The sequence below is a fragment of the Moschus berezovskii genome, chromosome 14 (assembly GCF_049115385.1).
Source record: "Moschus berezovskii isolate FMDL1 chromosome 14, NW_MosBer_1.0, whole genome shotgun sequence".
Taxonomy (NCBI): Eukaryota; Metazoa; Chordata; class Mammalia; order Artiodactyla; family Moschidae; genus Moschus; species Moschus berezovskii.
In genome coordinates, this window is record NC_142473.1 from 4,288,309 (window position 1) to 4,311,754 (window position 23,446).

At 37.7% G+C, this 23,446-nt stretch overlaps 1 protein-coding gene and 1 pseudogene across 1 annotated transcript; both read right to left on the reverse strand.

Annotated features, from left to right (window-relative positions):
- Positions 1-1,142: 1,142 nt before the first annotated feature.
- LOC129554910 (olfactory receptor 4C11-like) lies at positions 1,143-3,180 on the reverse strand (annotated as a pseudogene).
- An 11,335-nt stretch (positions 3,181-14,515) lies between these two features.
- On the reverse strand, positions 14,516-15,430 carry LOC129553531 (olfactory receptor 4C11-like). Its single transcript, XM_055422360.2, has one exon. The coding sequence runs from the start codon at positions 15,428-15,430 to the stop codon at positions 14,516-14,518; it is 915 nt and encodes a 304-aa protein (XP_055278335.2).
- Positions 15,431-23,446: the final 8,016 nt, after the last annotated feature.

A 23,446-nucleotide genomic window follows, 5' to 3' on the forward strand; every position in this document is an offset into this window, starting at 1 on the left:
TAGTGGGAGTGGTGAGTGAACATTATTTATATATTAAGCTATCTTCAAATACACATTTTTTAATAACCTCATATAAAATAAAAGACCCAATTTTGAGAAGCATTAAGCTTTCAACTTCAGGTTCTTCCCAAAATCCTGAAACTTGAGTTTTCAGATGTTATGGGGAAGCAAAAGAACAAAAATGCTTCTTTCCTGTACACAAATAAATATAACAGAAAACTTAATGACATGGGAATAGCCTGAAACTTCATTATTGCCTGCAAATGTTTATATTCCCAGAGGTGATTCTCAAAGTATAAGCAAGGTGAAGCTTCTTCTCTCCTACTTGGATAAAATGACCACTTCATTTCACTTGCCCTCTCTTTATAAAGCACCGTTTTCTGTCCTCTCTCCTTCCCTTTACCTCCCTTCTGCACATTCATGCAGCCAAACTCTTATTTCCTCTTCCCTCTCCTTTGTGAAGAACAATGTGAAAGACTCTGAAGGACAACTGAATGACTGGCTGTTATTTCATATTAAGCCAAATATAAGACCCTTCATCTTCTTAACTATTCTCAATATTTTAAGATGTTTTTCAGTGATAGTCTAGGTTTTCACTGATAGTTCCAGCTTTTATAGGAGTTTGAGGGTCATCAGTGTAGATACAATAGTGAGGTGGATTCAGCACTGATTTTCAGAGTAACATTTCCTCAGAGAATCTTCTCTAATTGTTAGGTTGTCAAGACAGAAACCGTGATTCTGTAAAGTTCCAGTCCCTTATGGATAAGCTCTTACGACCACCTTCATAAGAACTAGAACAAAATCTAGAAAAAGAATCAATGTGCACACACACACATATTCTGTCAGTCCACTTCTCTCTGAAGAAATATTTGTACAGGAAACTAAATTATCATGTGAATATTGTCTGATGTTGACAGAATTAAAGTAAGAGTCATCAGAGGTTGTTCAAAATTGTTATAGGTTTTATTTTCTAATGTAAGCCTCTCAGAATAAGGATGCTGTGTATCTCTGTCTTTATATCCATGTATTTCTTTATTCTTGCTTCTGGACAAAAATACACTATTTCTTCTGTCCATAAAGCAGAACTAAATCATTAAGGAAACATACACAAGGATTCCTGTATATACACTTATCAACTGAAGTCATGCTTTGCTACACCATAACATTTTCATGGCATTTTTAACTTCTTCATTCCATAGTGTATAGATCAGTGGGTTAAGCAAGGGTGTCCCGATTGTATAAAATACAGCCACCATCTTGTCTGTTGGAAATGTGGTTGGTGGGCATGTGTATATGAATATACATGGGCCAAAAATTATGACAACCACAATGAAGTAGGAAGTGCACGTAGAAAGGGCTTTTCTCATTCCTTCTGCACTGTGATTTCTCAGTGAGTACAAGATGACAACATAGGAGATAAACAGGATTATGAAACCCACCATGCATATGGCCCCACTGTTAGAAACAACAAGCAAATTTATCACAGACGTGTCCATGTAGGCAAGTTTCAACAAGGGCTGCAAGTCACAGAAATGGTGGTCAGTCACATTGGGGCCACAGAAGGGCAACCTCAAAGCCAGGAAAATCTGTGCTTAAGAGTGAATACAAGACCCCACCCAGGCTAGAATCACAAATACACCACAGAAGTGCCAGTTCATGAGGGTTGTATATTGCAAGGATTTACAGATGGTTATTTAGCGATCAAAGGCCATGAGGATGTGCACAAAGATCTCCATGCATCCAAAGAAATGGGCTGCAAAGACCCAGGTCATGCACTCATTGTAGGAAATGGTTTTCTCCTGAGAAACGGCATCCACAATTAACCTGGGGGCTGTGGTTGTAGAGAAGCAGGCATCAGCAAAGGACAGATAGAATGGGAAGAAATACATGGGACTCCCAAGTGTCCTGCTTGTCTTAATAGACACTACAATAAGAAAGTTCCCCAACAGTGTTGCAAGGTATAGGATCAGTTCAGTTCAGTTCAGTTCAGTCGCTCAGTCGTGTCCGACTCTCCGCGACCCCATGAATCACAGCACGCCAGGCCTCCCTGTCTATCACCAACTCCCAGAGTTCACTCAAACTCATGTCCGCAGAGTCCGTGATGCCATCCAGCCACCTCATTCTCGGTCGTCCCCGTCTCCTCCCTCCCCCAACCTTTCCGAACATCAGAGTATTTTCCAGTGAGTCAACTCATCGCATGAGGTGGCCAAAGTATTGCAGTTTCAGCTTTAGCATCAGTCCTTCCAATGAACACCCAGGATTGATCTCCTTTAGAATGGACTGGTTGGATCTCCTTGCAGTCCAAGGGACTCTCAAGAGTCTTCTCCAACACCACAGTTCAAAAGCATCAATTCTCCGGCGATCAGCTTTCTTCACAGTCCAACTCTCACATCCATACATGACCACGGGAAAAATCATAGCCTTGACTAGATGGACCTTGGTTGGCAAAGTAATGTCTCTGCTTTTTAATATGCTATCTAGGTTCGTCATAACTTTCCTTCCAAGGAGCAAGCATCTTTTAATTTCATGGCTGCACTCAGCATCTGCAGTGATTTTGGAGCCCAGAAAAATAAAGTCTGACACTGTTTCCACTGTTTTTCCATCTATTTCCCATGAAGTGATGGGACCAGATGCCATGATCTTAGTTTTCTGAATGTTGAGCTTCAAGCCAATCTTTTCACTCTCCTCTTTCACTTTCATCAAGAGGTTTTTGAGTCCCTCTTCACTTTCTGCCATAAGGGTGGTGTCATCTGCATGTCTGAGGTTATTGATATTTCTCCCGGGAATCTTGATTCCAGCTTGTGCTTCTTCCAGCCCAGCGTTCCTCATGATGTACTCTGCATATAAGTTAAATAAGCAAGGTGACAATGTACAGCCTTGACGTACTCCTTTTCCTATTTGGAACCAGTCTGTTGTTCCATGTCCAGTTCTGACTGTTGTTTTCTGACCTGCCTACAGGTTTCTCAAGAGGCAAGTCAGGTGGTCTGGTATTCCCATCTCTTTCAGAATTTTCCACAGTTTATTGTGATCCACACAGCCAAAGGCTTTGGCATAGTCAATGAAGCAGAAATAGATGTTTTTCTGGAACTCTAAGAAGACTCCAAATATCAGTTTCTGCTTTCCCGCATCCTGTGTCAAGCCAAAGAGAATGAATTCAGTCACACTCTTATTCACTGACATGATAATGCCTTCAGATAAGATGTAGTAACAAAGGTTTAATCTGCAGACATAAGAAAAGAATAGACATCTCGGGAAGATAAGTGGACTGAATTCTCAAGTCCTAGTTTCTGTTTCATGCTCTGTTTATTCCAAATGCCTTCATCTGATATGAATCTCTGGAAATCTGTTCATGTCCTAATCTCTCCCAGATCTATCTATTGATTCAGAAGTTAGCTGCCTTGGATCAAAGTTTTTGCATTTTGAGAATATAGAGTGAATGACCTTTAAGATTTTTTATTCCAACCAAGATTGCGAACTCCAGAACTAGTACTTTCCTTGAGCAAATGACTTTAACACCTTGAAATTTAGCCTTCAAAAGAAATGGAGTACAAATACTTGCCATATCTTATTCTGAGTTTTCCTAAAAATTTAAAGATGATTTTGTATCCACATAAACGTCAATATACACATGTATATTCCAGGCATTATATATCTTTTTTATGGTCTCTAAAATCTAAATAGCACTATTTCCATATTAAGTGCTAATATTGTTAGAGTCCCTGCTGAAGAACCCATTCTTAGTTTGGTTCATTTTTGTGTCTATTATACCTGATTCCATTGGAATCTTGGTTGAAATATGCTTTGACAATTTTTACCTATGCCTCTTGTGTTCAAGATGTCAGCTTCACTGATGGTCATAATATAACAAATGTGTGGATAATACACTAAAGTTTATATAATTTGGGAAACCACTATTTACCCTCTTGACTATACTCCTGAACTTACCTCATTAAAGTACTGAGCCTTTCTGCCTATGGATTTGACTTGTAAAATTTCCAATATGTGTATAATCTAATATATGATCTTACTTACACATGTCTCTCTTTACTCTAAATTTTTCAGAATACTTTCCTAAAAATATTGTTTAGGAAAAAATCCTGCAGTAATATAATTTTTCTATTTCAGATATATGTTAATATCATATATAGTTTGACTGAAATCACCATTGTAGTTTCTGACTTTCACTTATAATTATTATAACAATTTTCACATATTACTATAATTTCCATAGTTTAATTATTGACTTAATGATATAATGATATATAAAGTTTTAGAATATTGCAGAAAAATTAATGCACATACAAACAAAGCAAAAAAAGCTTATTTTATTGTTTCACTTGGTTAGCAAAAATGTATTTTTATTATATGTATATTAAATTATATTATAAGCCACATTTTATTTTTTACCACATCTTTATGAAAATATATTGTCCTGAGTATCCTTTATCTTTTGTTGTCTTATATTTTGTAGTCTTGGTATTTATTTACAATTAATATTAATCTAGCAAAATGATATTTCTTGATAAAGAATACAGTTGCTGGAGAAAGTTTGTCTGAGTTCAAATCCCAGATTCACTATTTACTAGTTGCAAGATCTTGGGAAAATCACTTTAGACATAATCATGGTTACTATGCAGATAAAATGAAGAAGGATGTGGCTCACAGTAAGTAAGAACTATGTAAGTCAGTCTCTACTACTTCCACTTTTATGACTTTGCTTCTTTTCTTCTTCTGTGAATTTGTTCCTTTTTATAAAATCCAAGCTTTCAGTTTTCCCATTTTAATGTGGTCTATATTTTGAAAAAACTTTAAAATAGTAATACAGTATCCACTCACCTTCCATAATTCCATAATTATCTTTCATTTTAAATACTTAATTGAAATTATCTGGAGTTATTGTGAGGAATGTGGAAAACATCCTCACTGTTCCTAAAAGGTTAATATGAGTTTTAAGGTACTTGGAGATAAGAATACTAATTATGTAAGTCATCATACGATTGGTGTTAGAAGAGTAGAAACCATCTGCAGCAAGAAAAGTATAAATTCCTAAAGAGTACATTGATCAGTGAAAAATTCAGAATTTTTTAAAGAGATGAACTTTAACTGAAGAAAGGTTTTAAATCAGGTCTGAGAGGTGAGTTAACATAGAATCTGAGGCCACACTGCCTAGATTCACCCTCCATCTGCTGCCTATGAGGGTGTGTATTTAACAAATTCCTTGATTCTGTGCATTTCATTTTCTCCATTTGTGAAAATATATGATAAAGCAATCTACCTTTCTGGGTTGCTATGAAGGTTGGATAATTCAATGTGTGCAAAATATATGGAAGATGCACGTATGCAGTACCTTCAATTGCAGTGGTTACTTCCATTATGATTATGAGTGTGAACTTTCCAAGAGGAATTTTTAATTTTCCAAAAATAACAATTCCAAATTTTTTTTTACCTACAAAACAACTGCACAACTGTTTTAAACTTTACGCTCCTTTTCTAAGTAGCTGAAATCACATTGGCACTGTGTATCACACTAGTTTTCTCATGGTGACCAGAAGTTAGGAATGATGCTTTCAGAAATTTTAGTATGTATTTCAATATATAAATAAAAGTACATAACACCTTCAGTAAATATGGGCCCATGAGAAGAGGAAAGTAGAAGGAACACAGTCCTTTGGATGTGAAAAAGTCTAGAATCCAGAAATAAAACTCAGAGGAGTGAGGGCTTTGGAAGAAGAGAGGAAAGCAATATTTTAATGGACATGATACTGCTGCTACTAAGTTAACTTCAGTCGTACTCTGTGAGACCACATAGACAGCAGCCCACCAGGTTTCCCCATCCCTGGGATTCTCCAGGCAAGAACACTGGAGTTGGTTGCCATTTCCTTCTCCAATGAATGAAAGTGAAAGTGAAGTTGCTCAGTCGTGTCCAACTCTTCATGACCCCATAGACTGCAGCCTACCAGGCTCTTCCATCCACGGGATGTTCCAGGCAAGAGTATTGCAGTGGGGTGCCATTTCCTTCTCCAAATGGAGAGCAAATGCTTTATCAAGCAAATAAAAAGAAAATCAAACTGAAACTTCTAGTTTAGGTGGATTATTCTGATGCTGGGAAATATTGAAGGCAAAAGGAGAAGGGTGTGGCAGAGGACAAGGTGGTTAGATATCATCACAGACTTAATGGACATGAATTTGAACAAACTCCAGGAGATCATGGAGGGAAGAGAAGCCTGATATGCTGAAGACCATGGAGTGGCAAAGAGTCAGACATGACATAGCGACTGAACAACAACAAAAGCATAGTAGAAAAGCTTCGAAAACTAGGTTTTCTACCTAGTCAGAGGCCATGAAAACAAGAGTGTATTGTTTGAATATTTTTTTGTAGGGATATATAAAATGTAGAGGCCTAAAAAATGTGAGCAGCTTTTATCTTGACTTATTCGTTACCCAAGAACGGAGAAGGCAATGGCAAGCCACTCCAGTACTATTGCCTAGAAAATCCCATGGATGGAGATGCCGGGAGCCAGCGAGGGAAATCCTACCCATGGCAAAGGTCAACTGGGGAAGAGGCCTGATGGACAAAGGCTAATCAGGACTCGAGGAACCCCCTGGACTTACCTGAGCATCTACCCCAAAGAAAACTGGAGTCTGACTGCTTTACTATCTTACGCCTCTTACCAAGTCCTCTAATACTTACAGGGGCTTCCCCCCAACCACCTTTCTCTGAAAACATTAATTCAGAGCTGTAGTTCAAAAGTTCTCCTCGGCTTAATAGGAGTGTTCCAATCCAAGTCCCTCTAATAGCTTTCTAACTTGCATGAAAAGTTTGTCCGGGCTCTTACAACTACGAATGTGACTGTTTATAGCCTCCAAGCCATGCAAGGACAGAAAGCCTCATATTCTAAAATACAGGAATCTGTTGAAGAAGTTAAAATCATTAGAGTAGTACTAAAAAAGATTTCATTGTTGAATCAATGCTTGCTGCAAAGTTTCCTCTATCTATTGTATCCTTGGAAATATATTAATCACATATAGAGAATATAAGTAGTAGCCTTTGATTTAACCACATCAGATCTTAAGTTAATAAGTTCCTTTCTTGCAGCTCACTATACGGGTGCCTTATAGGAATGTAACTTTGTTATGCACCTAACTTTAGGAAAGTCACCTTAAAAGAAAAGTCTTTTACTTGCTAACTAACCTATTGTCAGGAGAAGAGGGCCATAAAACTGTTAGCAGGCCCCCTGGCCAGAAGATAATGTAAACCACCTAAAAACTTTTATCACGAGACACACAAAAATAAGCCCTGATCCTGATAAGGGTCAAGACTGCTGACCCACGCGATTTGGCGTGACTCTATACCTCCCTTTCTCTGTTTCTTATGCACATAACTTAGGGTATAAAAGCAACACTGGAAAATAAAGTTTTGGGCCTTGCTCACTGAAGCTTGGTGTCCCCGTGTCGTTCTTTCTCTTTTTCCATCCTTTTCTCTATTCTCCTTTTTCTGGTTGAGATCCTTGGAGCGCTGGGCCCTCTGAGTTTACTTATCTGCCTGGGCTTCTAAGACCCACTCGAGGGGGTGCCCTGGTGGGGTGCTTCCAGCGATTAGAGAGGGCGCCTGCGGCCTACGTAAACAGAGCAAACCCCATGCTGGGGTTTTATTGGTTTCCAGCGTAAACCAAGGAATCATCAGCCCCTGTCTCTCTCTTTCTCTCTCTCTCTGATGCCTACGCCGTTCATCCTGAGGATACCCTGGGCCATATCGAGGCTGGACCCCGATATGGAGGAGTCTGGTAGGCTGCAGTCCGTGGGGTCGCTAAGGGTCGGACACGGCTGAGCGACTTCACTTTCACTTTTCACTTTCACACATTGGAGAAGGAAATGGCAACCCACTCCAGTGTTCTTGCCTGGAGAATGCCAGGGACGGGGGAGCCTGGTGGGCTTCCATCTCTGGGGTCACACAGAGTCGGACACGACTGAAGTGACTTAGCAGCAGTAGCAGCAGCAAGAACAGAAATAACTAAGTTGTTTAACAAAATTGTCATTAAAAAAAAAAAATTCCAGTTGGACTTTAAGCTCATCTGCAATGAAATGCCTACCTTCTTGAAGATATGCAACTTCCAGGAGAGATATGTCTTTCTATCCCCTACACTAAGAAACTAAGTGGGAAGCATACAAGTTGACCCACTGTGGTCCCAATGAAATAAAGTCTGGACCCTCAGTGACCCCAGGTATGATTCTTTGGTGACTTTGGATTTCTTATTTCCTTCCCTGGAGAAGGGAATAGCTACCCACTCCAGTATTCTGGCCTGGAGAATTCCATGGACTGTATAGTCCATGGGTTGCAAAGAGTCAGACATGACTGAGCGACTTTCACTTCTTAGAGAAGGATCTTAAATGCTCATTTTTTATTAGTCTCATGCAAAATAGCAAAATTAAATATATCTTGTTATATTTAATAGGATCTTGTGCTGTCACTGTTATCATTTTTAAGGCTTTATTTTTTATAGTGGTTTTAGGTTCACAATAAAATTAAGAGAAAGGTTCAGAGATTTCCCATACAGCCCTGCCCTAACACATGTATAACCTCCACCCCATTATCAACTATCCTACCAGAGTGGTGCGTTTGTTATACTGATGGAGCTACACTGACAATCACCTGAAGTTCATGGTTTACCAGAGGACTCACTCTTGGTGGTGTACATTCTATGGATTTGAATAAATGTGCAATGATATGTATCTATTACTATAATATTATAGAGAATATGTTCACTGCCCTGAAACATGATCATTTTTATATTTCTAAAACAAAGAACACAGTAAGTCTTTTCACAGGGTATTTCATTTTCATTCAATTCTAAATAAAATGTCTCACACAAAAAATTAGGGGATGGAAAGTAACACTTTGAGTGAGATCTCTCTGTGTGTTTTGATTGTAAGAATTAATAAGTCCTACTTACCATAAAGTCAGGCTGATATTTCATAAACATCAGTATTACCAATGGCGGTCTAGTGGTTAAGACTCCATGCTCCCAGTGCATGAGGCACAAGTTCAATCCCTAGTCAGGGAACTAAGATCCTGCATACCATTAGACAAGGCCAAATGGAAAAAGAAAGAAAAGGAAAAGCGAACATTTTAAAGATATGATGCATCACAAATGCAATAAAATGATTACTATAGTTTTCAAAAACAATGACTGAAATACTCACCGTGGCTCTCAGAGTCCTCTAACTCAGTACCAGTGCTTCTGCATGCAGCAGCCAAGTCTGGCACTGTCAAATAACGTGCTTGCTAATGGCAATCCATTTTAGAGGGCATGTTTACATGTGTGTGTAGGTGTGTGTGTATGTGTTGTGTGTGTGTTTATGAATTGTGCAATCCTTTCAGGTTTGTTTTAATATTTTGTGTATTGCGGCACTTTTTACTGCAGTCAGGACACGGAAGCAGCCTCCATCAACAGAGGAATAGATAAAGAAGATATGGCACATATACACAATGGAATATTACTCAGCCATAGAAGGATCAAAACCGTGCCATTTGCAGAGATATGGATGGGCCTAGAGACTGTCATACCAAGACAAGTTCATATTATTCTATTTTGTTTACTTCAAGTTAAGCTGGGAGGCAGGATTCAGCAGAGAATAGTCAGAGAGGAACCAGGACTGGAACTGAAGCATTTGTGCTCCATGGCAATTCTTGCTAACACTCTGCTCCACACTGTTACGTAAAATATCAGTCTCCAGCCACCCAGGAGGAGCCAGCATAAAGCCAGAAAATCATAAGCAGGCAAAGAAGTAAACCTCTGACATGTTCAGTGCATGTTCTGACTAGTAAATGGGTGCAAACTTCAGGATGGGTCAAAGAGATCAGCATTTTAGATGTATATCTGAAAAATAATAGTGAGGAGTAAGGGATAGAGAGATTAGAGAGCAGTGGCAGGAAAAGTGCAAAATCTGATTGTGAGAAACATCCAGAAAATGAAGAAGAACCAGGGGATAAGACAGGGCAAACCTCACAAGACAAGGGTGAGCGAAGACCCATGTTAGGGATAAAGAGTAGTTTATCCCAGGGTTTCACTAGAGAGTTATCTTTCTCTTCTCCAGTCCTTATATTATCCCTTACTCTAATCCCAGAAAGAGAATGAAATTTAGGGCTGTAAGTAGGGACGATGGTGTGTCCTGGACAGAAAATGTTAGTATAATAATTAGGACAATAAGTATCACAACATCACCAGTATCAGTGCATATCCACTGCATATCATTAATCTGTGCCTGTGTCCTTTTCCTGTCCCTATGCTTTGTAAATAAGAAATGTGTAGGTGTAGAATACTGTGCCACTGCTCCCTTCAATGTCCCCAGTTTGGATAAGAATTGGGCCTGGACCAGTGTTGCATTAAGCAGAGACCAATGAAAGAAGAGGCTTCCCCAAATATTAGAATCCTCTCATCTCCAAGGGAAATGTGTTTCTTTTTTTTTTTTTTTTAGTATACTAACGCATATATATGGAATTTAGAAAGATGGCAATGATAACCTTGTATACAAGACAGCAATAGAGACACAGATGTATAGATCAGTTTTTGGGACTCTGTGGGAGAGGGTGAGGGTGGGATGATTTGGGAGAATGGCATTGAAACACGTATGTTGTCATATGTGAAACAAATCACTAGTTCAGAGTTAATGCATGTTATAGGATGCTCAGGGCTGGCATGCGGGGATGACCCAGAGGGAGGATAAAGGGAGGAGGGAGGTGGGAGGGGGGTTCAGGAGGGGGAACTTATGTAAACCCGGGGCGAATTCATGTCAATGTATGGCAAAACCAACCAATATAATATTGTAAAATAATTTGCCTCCAATAAAAAATAAATTAATTACAAAAAAATAAAAAATAAAATAAAATAAAATTTAAAAAAAAGGGAAATGTGTTTCTTGAACTTGAGGTTTCTTAGGAGACAGAACTGGGTAGAGGCAACTGACCTAAAACCCAGTCTTGAATGGGAGGCAAGAAAAAGGAAATTGTTCAGTTGGGCTTGAAAACTTAACTTTTTTCTTTGTGGGGAAAACAAAAAAAGCTATGAGCTCTTTCTCCTTCAATTCTGATTTACTTTGAAGACAAATCATGCTCAGTATTTGCAACATGTAAATTGTACTCTAAATAGATCCACTCTGCTTTCTGTCGCATGACCTATGGGGAGAGAAGATACTCCATAGATAACAACTCTTCCTAAAAGGCCTGATTTAGACTCTTCAAAAGGGTCTGTAATACTGGCAGAAAGTTTCTTACTCTGCTCTTAGAAATTTCTAGAATAAATAGGAAATATTCTCACTATTCTATGATAAAACTATCTCCAAGTGGCCATATCCATTACCCCAAATCATTCCCTGGTAGAGCATGTGAATTAAACATTTCTTCTTCCTCCAACAGATATTTATTACTCATTAAAAGTTCTTTGCTGAGGCTTTGAAGGAAAAATGTCTTCACCCTTCCCACCCAACCCTGAAGGATTTGCTAAATGAGCCATTTAGTTCAGTTAATCCAGAATCACAGCAAACCATGAGGCTAATTAATCCCAGACAAGACTGTCAAATGGAAGATTCTGCCCACAGAGCCCTCCTCACTTCCTACTCTGTCCTAATAATGTCCGTTTCAGTTACCAAGAGCTCCACCCACGTACCCTATTCCAAGGAAAAAACACACTTTCAAAGTCACATGGAGGTATAGGCTAGGCTCCAAAAAGTTACCAAAGACTCTGTCCTTTAAGTCAAATCTTTCCTATTGACAGAAGAAGCTCTGAGTGTAGGTGTGATCTAATTGAATTCTATCTTCATGACATGTTTCTGTGGCTTTAAGCAAGTTTCTTAATGTATTCTAGTTTCATATTCTAGAAATTGTTACTGTTAGATATATTAATTATTATATAAATCCTGATGATACTGGTGAATTATAACTAATGACAATGAAAATCAATAATAAAAATTTCTATAATTTCTATAGCATTTTTAAATCAGTCACTAGAAAAAGGAAAGGAGAAGAGAAAAATGGAAAGAAAAATGTTTTTGTATATTTTTATATTTAAATGAACTTCTTAAAGTATGATTTACATACAATAGACTGCACCACTTTAAACATATAGTAAATAACTTATGACAAATATATAGACTCATGTAAATACCACCACATGACAGGGCATTATTAATTTTGTTCTTCTAGTCAAAGGACCAGATTATGGCTTTCTGTGTGTCTTCTCTTCATAATTATATTCTTTATTTTTCCTTCTGCTCTTTATCATTTGGTATTATAATATGGTTCCTTCTGAAGTAAGACAGACAATCCTTTCCATGCCACTCTCTAGCCTCTGGTGGTTTATATATGTCTATACAATTATTTATTTATTAGCTCAACAGGTACTTGAGCATTTACACTATGCTAGGTGCTATTCTAGGCACTGGAGATGTAATAGTTTTTTAAGACACAAATTCCTACCATCATAAAAGTATATTGTATTATTTATACCAGAAAATAAAATGAATAAACTGTATGACAGTTTAGAGAATGATAAGTGCTAAGGAGAAAAATTAGCCAGAGATGGAAGAACAGGAGATACAGAAGGTTACTGGGTGGGCGTTGTAATTTTATAAAGTAGTCTGAAAAGTCATTATTGAGAAGATACATTTTAATAATAAATCAAAAGTATTGAGGGGATAAGCTATGAATACATCCAGAGAAAGAATAATTGAGAGACAGAAAACAGGCTTGCAAAAATTCTTAGAAATGATCACAGCAATAAAACCAGTTACCATCTTTAACCATAAAAAGTTATTACAGAAAAGAATATAATCAGATCTTCCACACTTTGATTGTCAGAGTCTAAATGTCCATGAGTGCTGAGATTCCCAAAGAGACATGCTCATGAAAAACATCTCAAAGTGGCATCATATGAGTTCATCTGCCACAGTTTACAGTCCAGTTTTCAGATCTATAGGGAAATCAGTCAGTGCAGTTGCTCAGTCGTGTCCGACTCTTTGTGACCCCATGGACTGGTGCATGCCAGGCTTTCCTGTCCATCACCAACTCCAAGAGCTTGCTCAAATTCATGTCCATCGAATAGGTGATGCCAGTCAACCATCTCATCCTTTGTTGTCCCCTTCTCCTCCTGCCTTCAATCTTTCCCAGCATCAGGGTCTTTTCCAAGTCAGTTCTTCCCATCAGGTGGCCAAAATATTGGAGTTTCAACTATAGCATAATAGTCTTGTTTATGTTTATTCTCAGAGGTAGACTCAATGTCTGTTCCCTTGTGGACTGGCTCTTACTGTTGATATTCATTAGTTAACAGTACTCAAACAAGAATGCAAATTTAGTGAGATGCATGAAAAATATGAGCTTCTCAGGTGGCATAGAATCTGCCTGCCAATACAGGAGATGCAAGAATGAACTGAACTGAAGAAATGCAAGTTTCATTGTTGAGTCAGGAATATCTCATGGATAAGGAAATGACAACTCACTCCAGTATTCTTGCCTAGAGAATCACATGGACAGAAGAGCCTATCAGGGTGCAGTCCATGGGTCTCAAAACAGTCAGACACGACTGAGCGACTGAGCACACACACACACATAATGACATTAGTTCTATTTTATTTGTCAGTTATTGCCTTTTTTCATATGTATGACCTCATCCATGAGATGTTAGTTTTTATAATATAACTCTAACAGCTTTACAAAATGGTCATCCAGTCAGAAGTAACCAAAGATTAGGGAAGTGTCCACGAACTTAAAATACAAAAACATATACATATAAGAAACTAAGAAATATGAAAATAATAATCAACATGATAAACATATTAATGTACATATAGAGAAATTATGTTTCAATACAGTGAATATCTTTGTTATAACTAAAATTATTTGATTTGAATAGGAAGTGAGTTGTTATTTCCTTGTACATAGTCAGGCAAAGGAAAAACTAATTTTTAAGAGTATTATAGAGGGGAGACACACACCAAATAGAGGCTTAACTAGTTGGTATTTATGCTCCTTGGGGATCATAGGTTTCTGGGTGTGACATTATGCTATTGACTCTTGAGCCAGAAAGTATATGATATAGACCCAGTAGTTCCAGAGCTGGTTTACCAACAAAATGGATGATAGAAATCAGGGACAAACTATTAAACTTGGATAAGAAATATAACAACAACAACGATAAACAATACTGTACAAAACCAGAAGTTAAACCTACAAAAAGAACAGGATGTAGCTCACAAGCAGAAACATCAAAGCAGACAGCAGACGTGAGGAATGGGCTTGTGCCCCCACAAAGATGATGGATCTTCAGGTTCTCTCTCTGAGACATTGGTTAAAACAATACAGATATTACTGGGTGCTCATTCTGCCTATTCCCCTAAATTCCCCACTGGAACACACCTATACTATCCACAATAGAATGAGAACATTTTCTCTTTTCCATCAATCCAATTATACCTAAACTCTGACAGAATTGGCAGCTGGCATCTTCTGCTTTGCCATCTCGAGTCAGACTTTGTTGCACCATAACTTTCTCTTGGCCTGTTTGACTTCTGCATTCCTCAGAGTGTAAATCAGAGGATTGAGAAAGGGTGTCACAATAGTGTAAAACACAGCCACCATCTTGTCCACTGGAAATACAGTTAGAGGGCGAGCATATATGTATATACATGGTACAAAGAATAAGACAACAACAGTAATGTGGGAGGTGCATGTGGAAAGGGCTTTCCTTCTTCCTTCTGTGCTACAGTTACTCAGAGAACGTAAGATGAAAACATAGGAGATAAGCAGCAACAGGAAACTCACCATGCATATGGCCCCACTGTTAAACACTATGAGTAGGTTCATGACATAAGCATCCACACAGGCAAGTTTCAACAAAGGTTGCATATCGCAGAAATAGTGATCAATAACATTGGGGCCACAGAACAGTAATTTCAAAGCCAAGAGAATCTGTGCTGAAGAATGGATACAGGCTCCCACCCAGGCCAGCTTCACCAGTGTGCCACAGACACGCTGGCTCATGATTGCTGTGTACCGCAGGGGCTTGCAAATGGCCACATAGCAATCAAAGGACATGAGGACAAGTACCAAGATCTCCATGCACCCAAAGAAGTGAAATGCAAAGATCTGGGTCATGCAGTCATTGAAGGAGATGGCTTTCTTCTCAGATACAGAATCTGCAATCAACCTAGGGGCAGTGGTTGTTGAAAAACAGGCATCAGCAAAGGATAAGTAGAAAAGAAAGAAGTACATGGGGCTCTGAAGTGTCTGGCTATATTGTATGGTTATCAAAATTAGGAAGTTTGCCAACAGAGTACCAAGGTATAGAAATAAGAAGATAACACATACTACTTTCTCCTTTAGTAGATTCTGTGTTAACCCAAGCAGAATGAACTCGTTCACACTACTGTTCACCTCCATGGTTATGGTGAATATAGGACAGGCACAGCTGAGAAGTAGTTCATCTGCAAAAAAAGGTTGGAGAAATGGTGATTTGGCAATTGCCGTGTGTTTGGATGCAGAATTACAATTTTTAGAGTTCTAATTTCATCAAACATATAACTTGGTGTTTCTCAAAGTTTTCATACACTGTACTCACTCAGGAAATTTTTTTTTTTTTTTAATGTTGACATGCTTTAAACATTGGCATTGATTCAAGGTCTTCCTCTGGGTTGCTGATTTTTTTTGAGGGGGGAAGTTCTCAAGTGACTGTGCACCTGGCCATGGTCTGAAAACCAGTGAATTTGCTATATGATCTTGATCAGATCATTTTAATGTCTTGACGCCCTTTCTTTATACGACAGAGAATCTAACAGATACATTATTTAGCACATGTATATGACACACATATGTGCATATAATGTGTCTGCACATCAATTACTAATAATAATATCCTTATATAATTTAGAAATAATATATTTGGAGATTCTCTCCTGTATGAATATATTTCTTGATTTAAACAACAGTTTGTAGCCATTATTCCTTATCTCTTCAGTATCTTTCTTGGGTTATACTTAAGAAGAAAGCTTATTTCTCCATTTTTAGGTTCATTGAAGCTATAACTTTATATTCATTGCCAGTTAGTGCACATGAGATATTTGAGAAAACCATTGAGGCTAGCAACATTTTGGAAAATTGCTATATATTTGATATAAACCGTTATATATGGTAGATGCATGCTGGTAAATTTCATATTCTGTGGACTCAACCTGTTATTTCACTTTCTGTATTTCTGTAATCCATGTACTATCCTCCTTCATATCTGATTCTGCTACCACTGTCATCTAGAAGATTGCATTCTTTCAATTTTTATCTCTTTAAAATGTAAGTTTAAAAATGTATTTCAGAAATTCAACATAAAAATACATCTCCTTGCTCTCCTTTACTTTTTCCTTATATACATATATCTATATAATTTCAATCATTATATTTTCTGATTTTCCTTTTTTAATTTAAAAGCCTTTTCTATGTTAGCTAAACTGTATTCATAGGGTAATTATCTACTTAGCAATTATAAATAAACATGATGTTAGTCACTCAGTCATGCTTGACTCTTTGTGACACCATGGACTCCACCAGGCTCCTCTGTCCATGGTATTCTCCAGGCAAGAATATTGCAGTGTGCTGCCATTCCTTCCTCCAGGGGATCTTCCCAACCCAGACATCAAATCCAGGTCTCCTTCATTGCAGACAGATTCTTTACCAGCTGAGCCACCAGGGGAGCCCAAAATTAACATATCAAAATCTTCAAATATAAATTCTACCATTTATTTTTTGTTTTTCCAAATTTTCATCTTAATTAAAATATTTTTGATAAACTCTTCTCGTATAGCTTTGCTTATTTTAATAGTTTAATCAACTGTATGCCCAGGGGATTGCTAATATAAATATCACTATTTTAAGTCACATGGACTGTAACCCACCAGGCACTTCTGTCCATGAGATTTTCCAGGCAAGAATACTGGAATGGGTGGCCATTTCCTTCTCTGGGGATCTTTCTGACCCAGGAATCAAGCCCACATCTCCTGCACTGCAAGCATATTATACCACTGAGCCACCAGGGAAGCCCATAATTATTGACACTATTCTCAAATAATCTTTGGATTTGGTTGCTTCACTATTTAATAGAAAATTAATTATTTTATGGGTATATCTGCATAATAAAATTTCCAAAGCTTGCAATGTGTTACAGGGTGAGAAAAGTGCCCTTCAAAAATTCATGCTTAACCAATCCCATGGTGGTGTTAGTCACTCAGTCCTGCCAGACTCTGTGACTCCATGAACCCAACAAGGCTCCTCTGTCCAAGGGATTCTCCAGGCAAGTGGGCTGCCATTTCCTTCTCCAGGGTATCTTTCTGACCCAAGGATCAAACCCAGGTCTCCTGCATTGCAGGCAGATTCTTTCCCATCTGAGACACCAGGTGAGCCCATAAACCAGAAGTAAAAGTCAGTTCCTTACACATTCTGCTGGGTTTTCATATATATATCTATATATAGATATATATCTATATATATATGTATGTATATATACACACACATGTGAAACATTTTTATGTACAAATTAGGTCATTTTCCATTGCTTCAAAAACTATAACAATATGGCACAAATTATAAATAAAAAAAAAAACTTGAGGCATTATTATATTTGCTTAGTTAACACAATTAAAATCATGAAATATATATTTTGATTAGCAATAGAGTATAACATTTTTGTATATTTTAATTTCTTATATTTCTTTTTTTTTTAATTTTATATGCTATGTCTTTTTAATTTTTGGTATCTTTAAGTTTTGAGCACTTTTTTTTTCAGCATTATGCAATAAACTCTATCAATTTTAAACTCCTGTTTCCGTTTTAGTCAATCATGCCTTTAAATTTTAATGTCAAATGAAACACCTTTTAATGTGAATTTTTACGTACACTTCCTCTTTCTGATTAATCATCAATTATTTAGTGATTCAATAACACCATCAACTCAGTCATCAAATGTGTACTGAGAACCTACTCATATCTGGAGTCAACTTATAGAGCATAGAAAGACGTCCTCAACCTCCTCACAACGACATTGGAGGGATACCATTTCTCTATGTAAGATTCTTAATCATTAAAAAGCTGCACACAACTCTGCAATAATACCAAGTGAATTTTAACTCCATATCAGAAAGATCCTGGAAAATAAGTTGATTGGTCGTTAAAGGTTTAAACATGGGAAATAAGTAAAACTGCAATTTCCAACAAAGTTCTCTGAAAATTAAATATTCAAAAAGTTTATAAAGGGTTTCCCTAAGTAAGATAAATATATCAGTATCAGTAAATCAAACTATTTAACTCTAGTAAAGTTACACATCTAAATACAATTAGGTTTTCCTTGCAGTTGAGCTAAAATAATATTAGCTTACTATGAGAAATTAGAAATATCACAATAATTACAAACTCTGATTGGAAGTTGCAATTGTCTCTGCTCATTATTAAAAAAAGAAAATAAATCAATGATTATTTAATTTTAATACATTAGGTTTCCAGTAGGGGATAAAAATAAAAGAGAGGGAGCCCTTTGCTGTGAGAAGAGAAGGAGTTAGGATTAGGAGAGTGATTAAATATATTTAGAAAGGAAGCATGCATTGCTTCAGGAAAAATAGATGCTCCCATCATTAGAAACTGCACTCTCATTAAATCCAAATGTTTTAAGAGACAAATTTTGGGTAGATAACAGACAACCATGACATCCAATTCAACTAATTCTATTTTATTTTAATTAAGCAAAGAGAAGGTTTGGGGACATAAAAACAGGAAAGCATCATTGAAAGATGTATGCATTAGTTTAAATCAATACTACCTGAGAATTTTATTATTGAATTCAGCCATTATCTCCAAACTTTTCTGGACCACCTAGGCTCTTTGATTGGGGAGGGCATCATGATAGTAGAAGGTTTTTTTCCTTCCTTGACCCTTACATTTTAATTTTACTTACTAAACTGTTACGAAAAGAATTAAATACTTAGGAATATATCTACCTAAGGAAACAAAAGACTTGTACATAGAAAACGATAAAACACTAGTGAAAGTAATCAAAGAGGACACTAATAGATGGAGAAATATACCATGTTTGTGGATTGGAAGAATAAATATTGTGAAAATGAGTACACTACCCAAAGTAATTTATACATTCAATGCAATCCTTATCAAGCTACTGATATTTTTCACAGAACTAGAACAAATAATCTCACAATTTGTATGGAAAAACAAAAAACCTCGAATAGCCAAAGCAATCTTGAAGAAGAAGAATGGAACTTGAAGAATTAACCTGCCGGACTTCAGGCTCTACTACAAAGCCACAGTCATCAACACAGTATGGTACCAGCATAAAGACAGAAATATAGATCAATGGAACAGAATAGAAAGCCCAGAGATAAATCCACACATCTATGGACACCTTATCTTCGACAAAGGAGGCAAGAATATAAAATGGAAAAAAGACAGTCTCTTTAACAAGTGGTGCTGGGAAAACTGGTCAGCCACTTGTAAAAGAATGAAACTAGAACACTTCCTAACACCATACACCAAAATAAACTCAAAATGGATTAGAGAGCTAAATGTAAGACTAGATTCTATAAAACTCCTAGAGGAGAACATAGGCAAACACTCTCCGACATAAATCACAGCAGGATCCTCCATGACCCACCTCCCAGAATACTGGAAATAAAAGCAAAAATAAAGAAATGGGACCTAGTTAAAATCAAAAGCTTCTGTACAGCAAAGGAAACTATAAACAAGGTGAAAAGACAGCCTTCAGAATGGGAGAAAATAATAGCAAATGAAACAACTGATAAAGGATTAATCTCCAAAATACACAAGCAGCTCCTGCAGCTCAATTCCAGAAAAAAAGTGACCCAATCAAAAAATGGGCCAAAGAACTAAATAGACATTTCTCCAAAGACATAAAGATGGCTAACAAACACATGAAAAAATGCTCAACATCCCTCATAATCAGAGAGATGCAAATCAAAACCACAACGAGATACCATTTCACACCAGTCAGAATGGCTGCTATCCAAAAGTCTACATGCAATAAATGCTGGAGAGGGTGTGGAGAGAAGGGAACCCTCTTCCACTGTTGGTGGGAATGCAAACTAGTACAGCCACTATGGAGAACAGTGTGGAGAATCCTCAAAAAACTGGAAATAGAACTGCCATATGATCCAGCAATCGCACTCCTGGGCAAACACACCAAGGAAACCAGAATCGAAAGAGACACATGTACTCCAATGTTCACTGCAGCACTGTTTATAACAGCCAGGACATGGAAGCAACCTAGATGTCCATCTGCAGATGAATGGATAAGAAAGCTTTGGTACATATACACAATGGAGTATTTTTCAGCCATCAAAAAGAATGCATTTGAATCAGTTTTAATGAGGTGGATGAAATTGGAGCCGAGTTGGTGATGGACAGGGAGGCCTGGCGTGCTGTGATTCATGGGGTCGCGGAGAGTCGGACACGACTGAGCGACTGAACTGAACTGAACTGAACTGATACAGAGTGAAATAAGCCAGAAAGAAAAACATCAATACAGTATACTAACGCATATATATGGAATTTAGAAAGATGGTAACCTTAACCCTGTATACGAGACTGCAAAGGAAACACAGGAGAACAGTCTTTGGGACTCTGTGGGAGAGGGTGAAGGTGGGATGATTGGGGAGAACGGCATTGTAGCATGTATATTATCATATGTGAAATGAATCACCAGTCCAGGTTCGACGCATGATACAGGATGCTTGGGGCTGGTGCACGGGGATGACCTGGAAGGAGGATATGGGGAAGAGGGAGGTGGGAGGGGGATTCAAGAAAGGGAACACATGTACACCCGGGGTGGATTCGTGTCAATGTATGGCAAAACCAACCAATATATTAATGTAAGGTAATTTGCCTCCAATAAAATAAATTTTTAAAAAATAAAAAATTAATAATAATAATAATAATTTTACTTACTAAACTGTTAACCGATTCAAATATATTTGGTGATAAAATTTTTCCGTTTTTCCTAAGTTAAATAACCATCTGCCTCTATCTCCTATGTTCCATATATACGATTGAATAAGGCAATTCAGGATTAAATATTATTCTTTTTCCATAATCTTATCATTCAAACAAGCTTTTACTTGTGCTATTTCATTTGACATACACATTTTTTTGCAAGGTAACTGGATTGGCCATGTGATTCATCCACATCTAGTTACAAAGCATGACCTGTGATACAGAGTGTTTTAATTAAGGCACTTAGGCTAGAACTAGAAAGGGATGTTACTACATAGCCTCTCTCTCAGCATTCACCCTCATCTCATATAAAATATCTAATTCTAATCATCACATAGATTGCATCTTAGAAAAGAGAAATCATGAGTCATGAGAGAAGGATAGCAATTGATATCTTAAATTTCTGTCCTGACTCCAAAGCCAAGTGCAATAAACTGCATGCTGAGGCTAATATTAAAGCAAAAAATATAAAGGTCTAACTGGATAATAGTGAAGAGAAGGAAAGAAGCAGACTAATGTAGTCAGAACAGGAGAGAGTGAGCAGGAACCAGGGAAAGAAGAGTCGGAGAGGGGATATAGAAAGACAGAGTGGGAAGGAGAGCAAACATCTTAGAGAAAGTCGTTTTATCTGAGATTTCATCCCACAGTTCAGCTTCTTTCTTCCTGAACAACCATCACTTACCCCAATTAAAGAGAGACTGTTGTTGTGTGTCGTCACAAGGATTGTCAAGGATCCTGAAAACCCAGGAGTGTAGAAAGGGGAGCCCAATTTCATACTCTGTCCCAGAAGCATCAGCACTGATGATAGACTTTGAACCAGGAGCTCCCCAAGACAGAAACTTCTGCCAAGCTGGCCTTCATTCCGTATGTTGCATCCTCTGTGAGCAGAGGTGCCTTTGAGAGGTAGTTCAGCCGTGTGCTGAGTCCAGGGAAGGCCTAGGAAGCCTGAACCACCATAATTCTTCATTGGTAGAAACACTCCTCAGGATCTCTGTCATTTATTAGAAGACACACTGAGTATAGATTCCAAGAGATCAGTGTTTAGGGCTCAGATGGTGAAGAATCCGCCTGCAATACAGGAGACCTGGGTTCAATCCCTGGGTTGGGAAGATCCCTTGGAAGAGTGCAACACCCTCCAGTATTGTCGCCTGGAGAATCTCATTGACAGAGGAGCCTGGCAGGCTATAGTCCATGGGGTCACAAAGAGTCAAACATGACTGAGACACTAAGCACAGCACAGAAAAAAATATTTCAGACAGACTGAGAAACTTACCTCTTTTCTTACAACCAAACAGATGACTTCCAACAGAGTGTATTTTTCAAATTTTCAACTTCCATTTACTTAGAAGGTGAATTATGTGAAGCTTGAATAAAACACACAAACTATACTTCACTGAGATTTATCGTTGCCTTCTATCACAAGTGACGATGGGATGTAAAGAGTTTATGGAGAAAGGGAACTCTTCATGTAGCCATAATTCACACAGCTCTTCCCTGGAAACATTGGGTCAGACAGAACAGCAAGGTCTGTATTGGAGCAGAGAGAGTGCTCTGAAAATGGAGTGAATTTCTTAATTTGGTTCTTGGAAACTTAATTGGAGTAAACTATTCCTACACTCTGAGACATAAATGCCTCTGCGGCCAGCTTCCTTCCACTGTCTCTCTCTATCTTTTTTTGTATGTGTGAAAAATCATGAGGCTAAGTGTTTTATTTTTACTGTACTGGATATTTATAGAAATTCACACAAGAGTTTGCAAATACTTAAGGTAGGTTTAAGCCTCAGGAGCCCCAAGGAAACTATCTCTTCCAAACCAGTCCCAAGTGATTTGCAATGAGCTACCTAGCTCAAACAGTCCAAGGACAAAATCAAGCCTTGGGGACAATTGGTTAAACTTCAACTCATATGACTTGATTTGAGGTAATTCTGTTCTCTTCCACATGAACTTTCCTTAAATCCATTTCTTCTAGAGGCATGGAAGTCTTTGAAGGCAGTTGAAAGCCCATAGATGAAATATGTGTGGTTAACTACTCTTGTTTGTGTTATATCAACTTGTGAACTGGTTTCCCTGGTGGCTCAGATGGTAAAGCATCTGCCTGCAATGCAGGAGAGAAGGGTACAATCGCTGGGTCGGGAAGATCCCCTGGAGAAGGAAATGGCAAGCCACCTCAGTACATTTGCATGGAAAAGACAATGGACAGAGGTGCCTGGTAGGCAACAGTCCATGGGGTCACAAAAGAGTTGGACATGACTGAGCAACATCACTTTCACTTTCAAAGTGTGAATTATAGTTATTATCAATATCAAAGGGCTAATGTCAGCAATAATTACAGTTCATGGCAAATCTGAAACATTAATATGTTAATATTTTTCTTTCTATTGTTTGTTTATTTTTTAAATA

Coding starts and splice junctions, on each gene's coding strand:
- LOC129553531 (XM_055422360.2), bottom strand. CDS start 15,430: ATGGAGGTGAACAGTAGTGTGAACGAGTTCATTCTGCTTGGGTTAACA.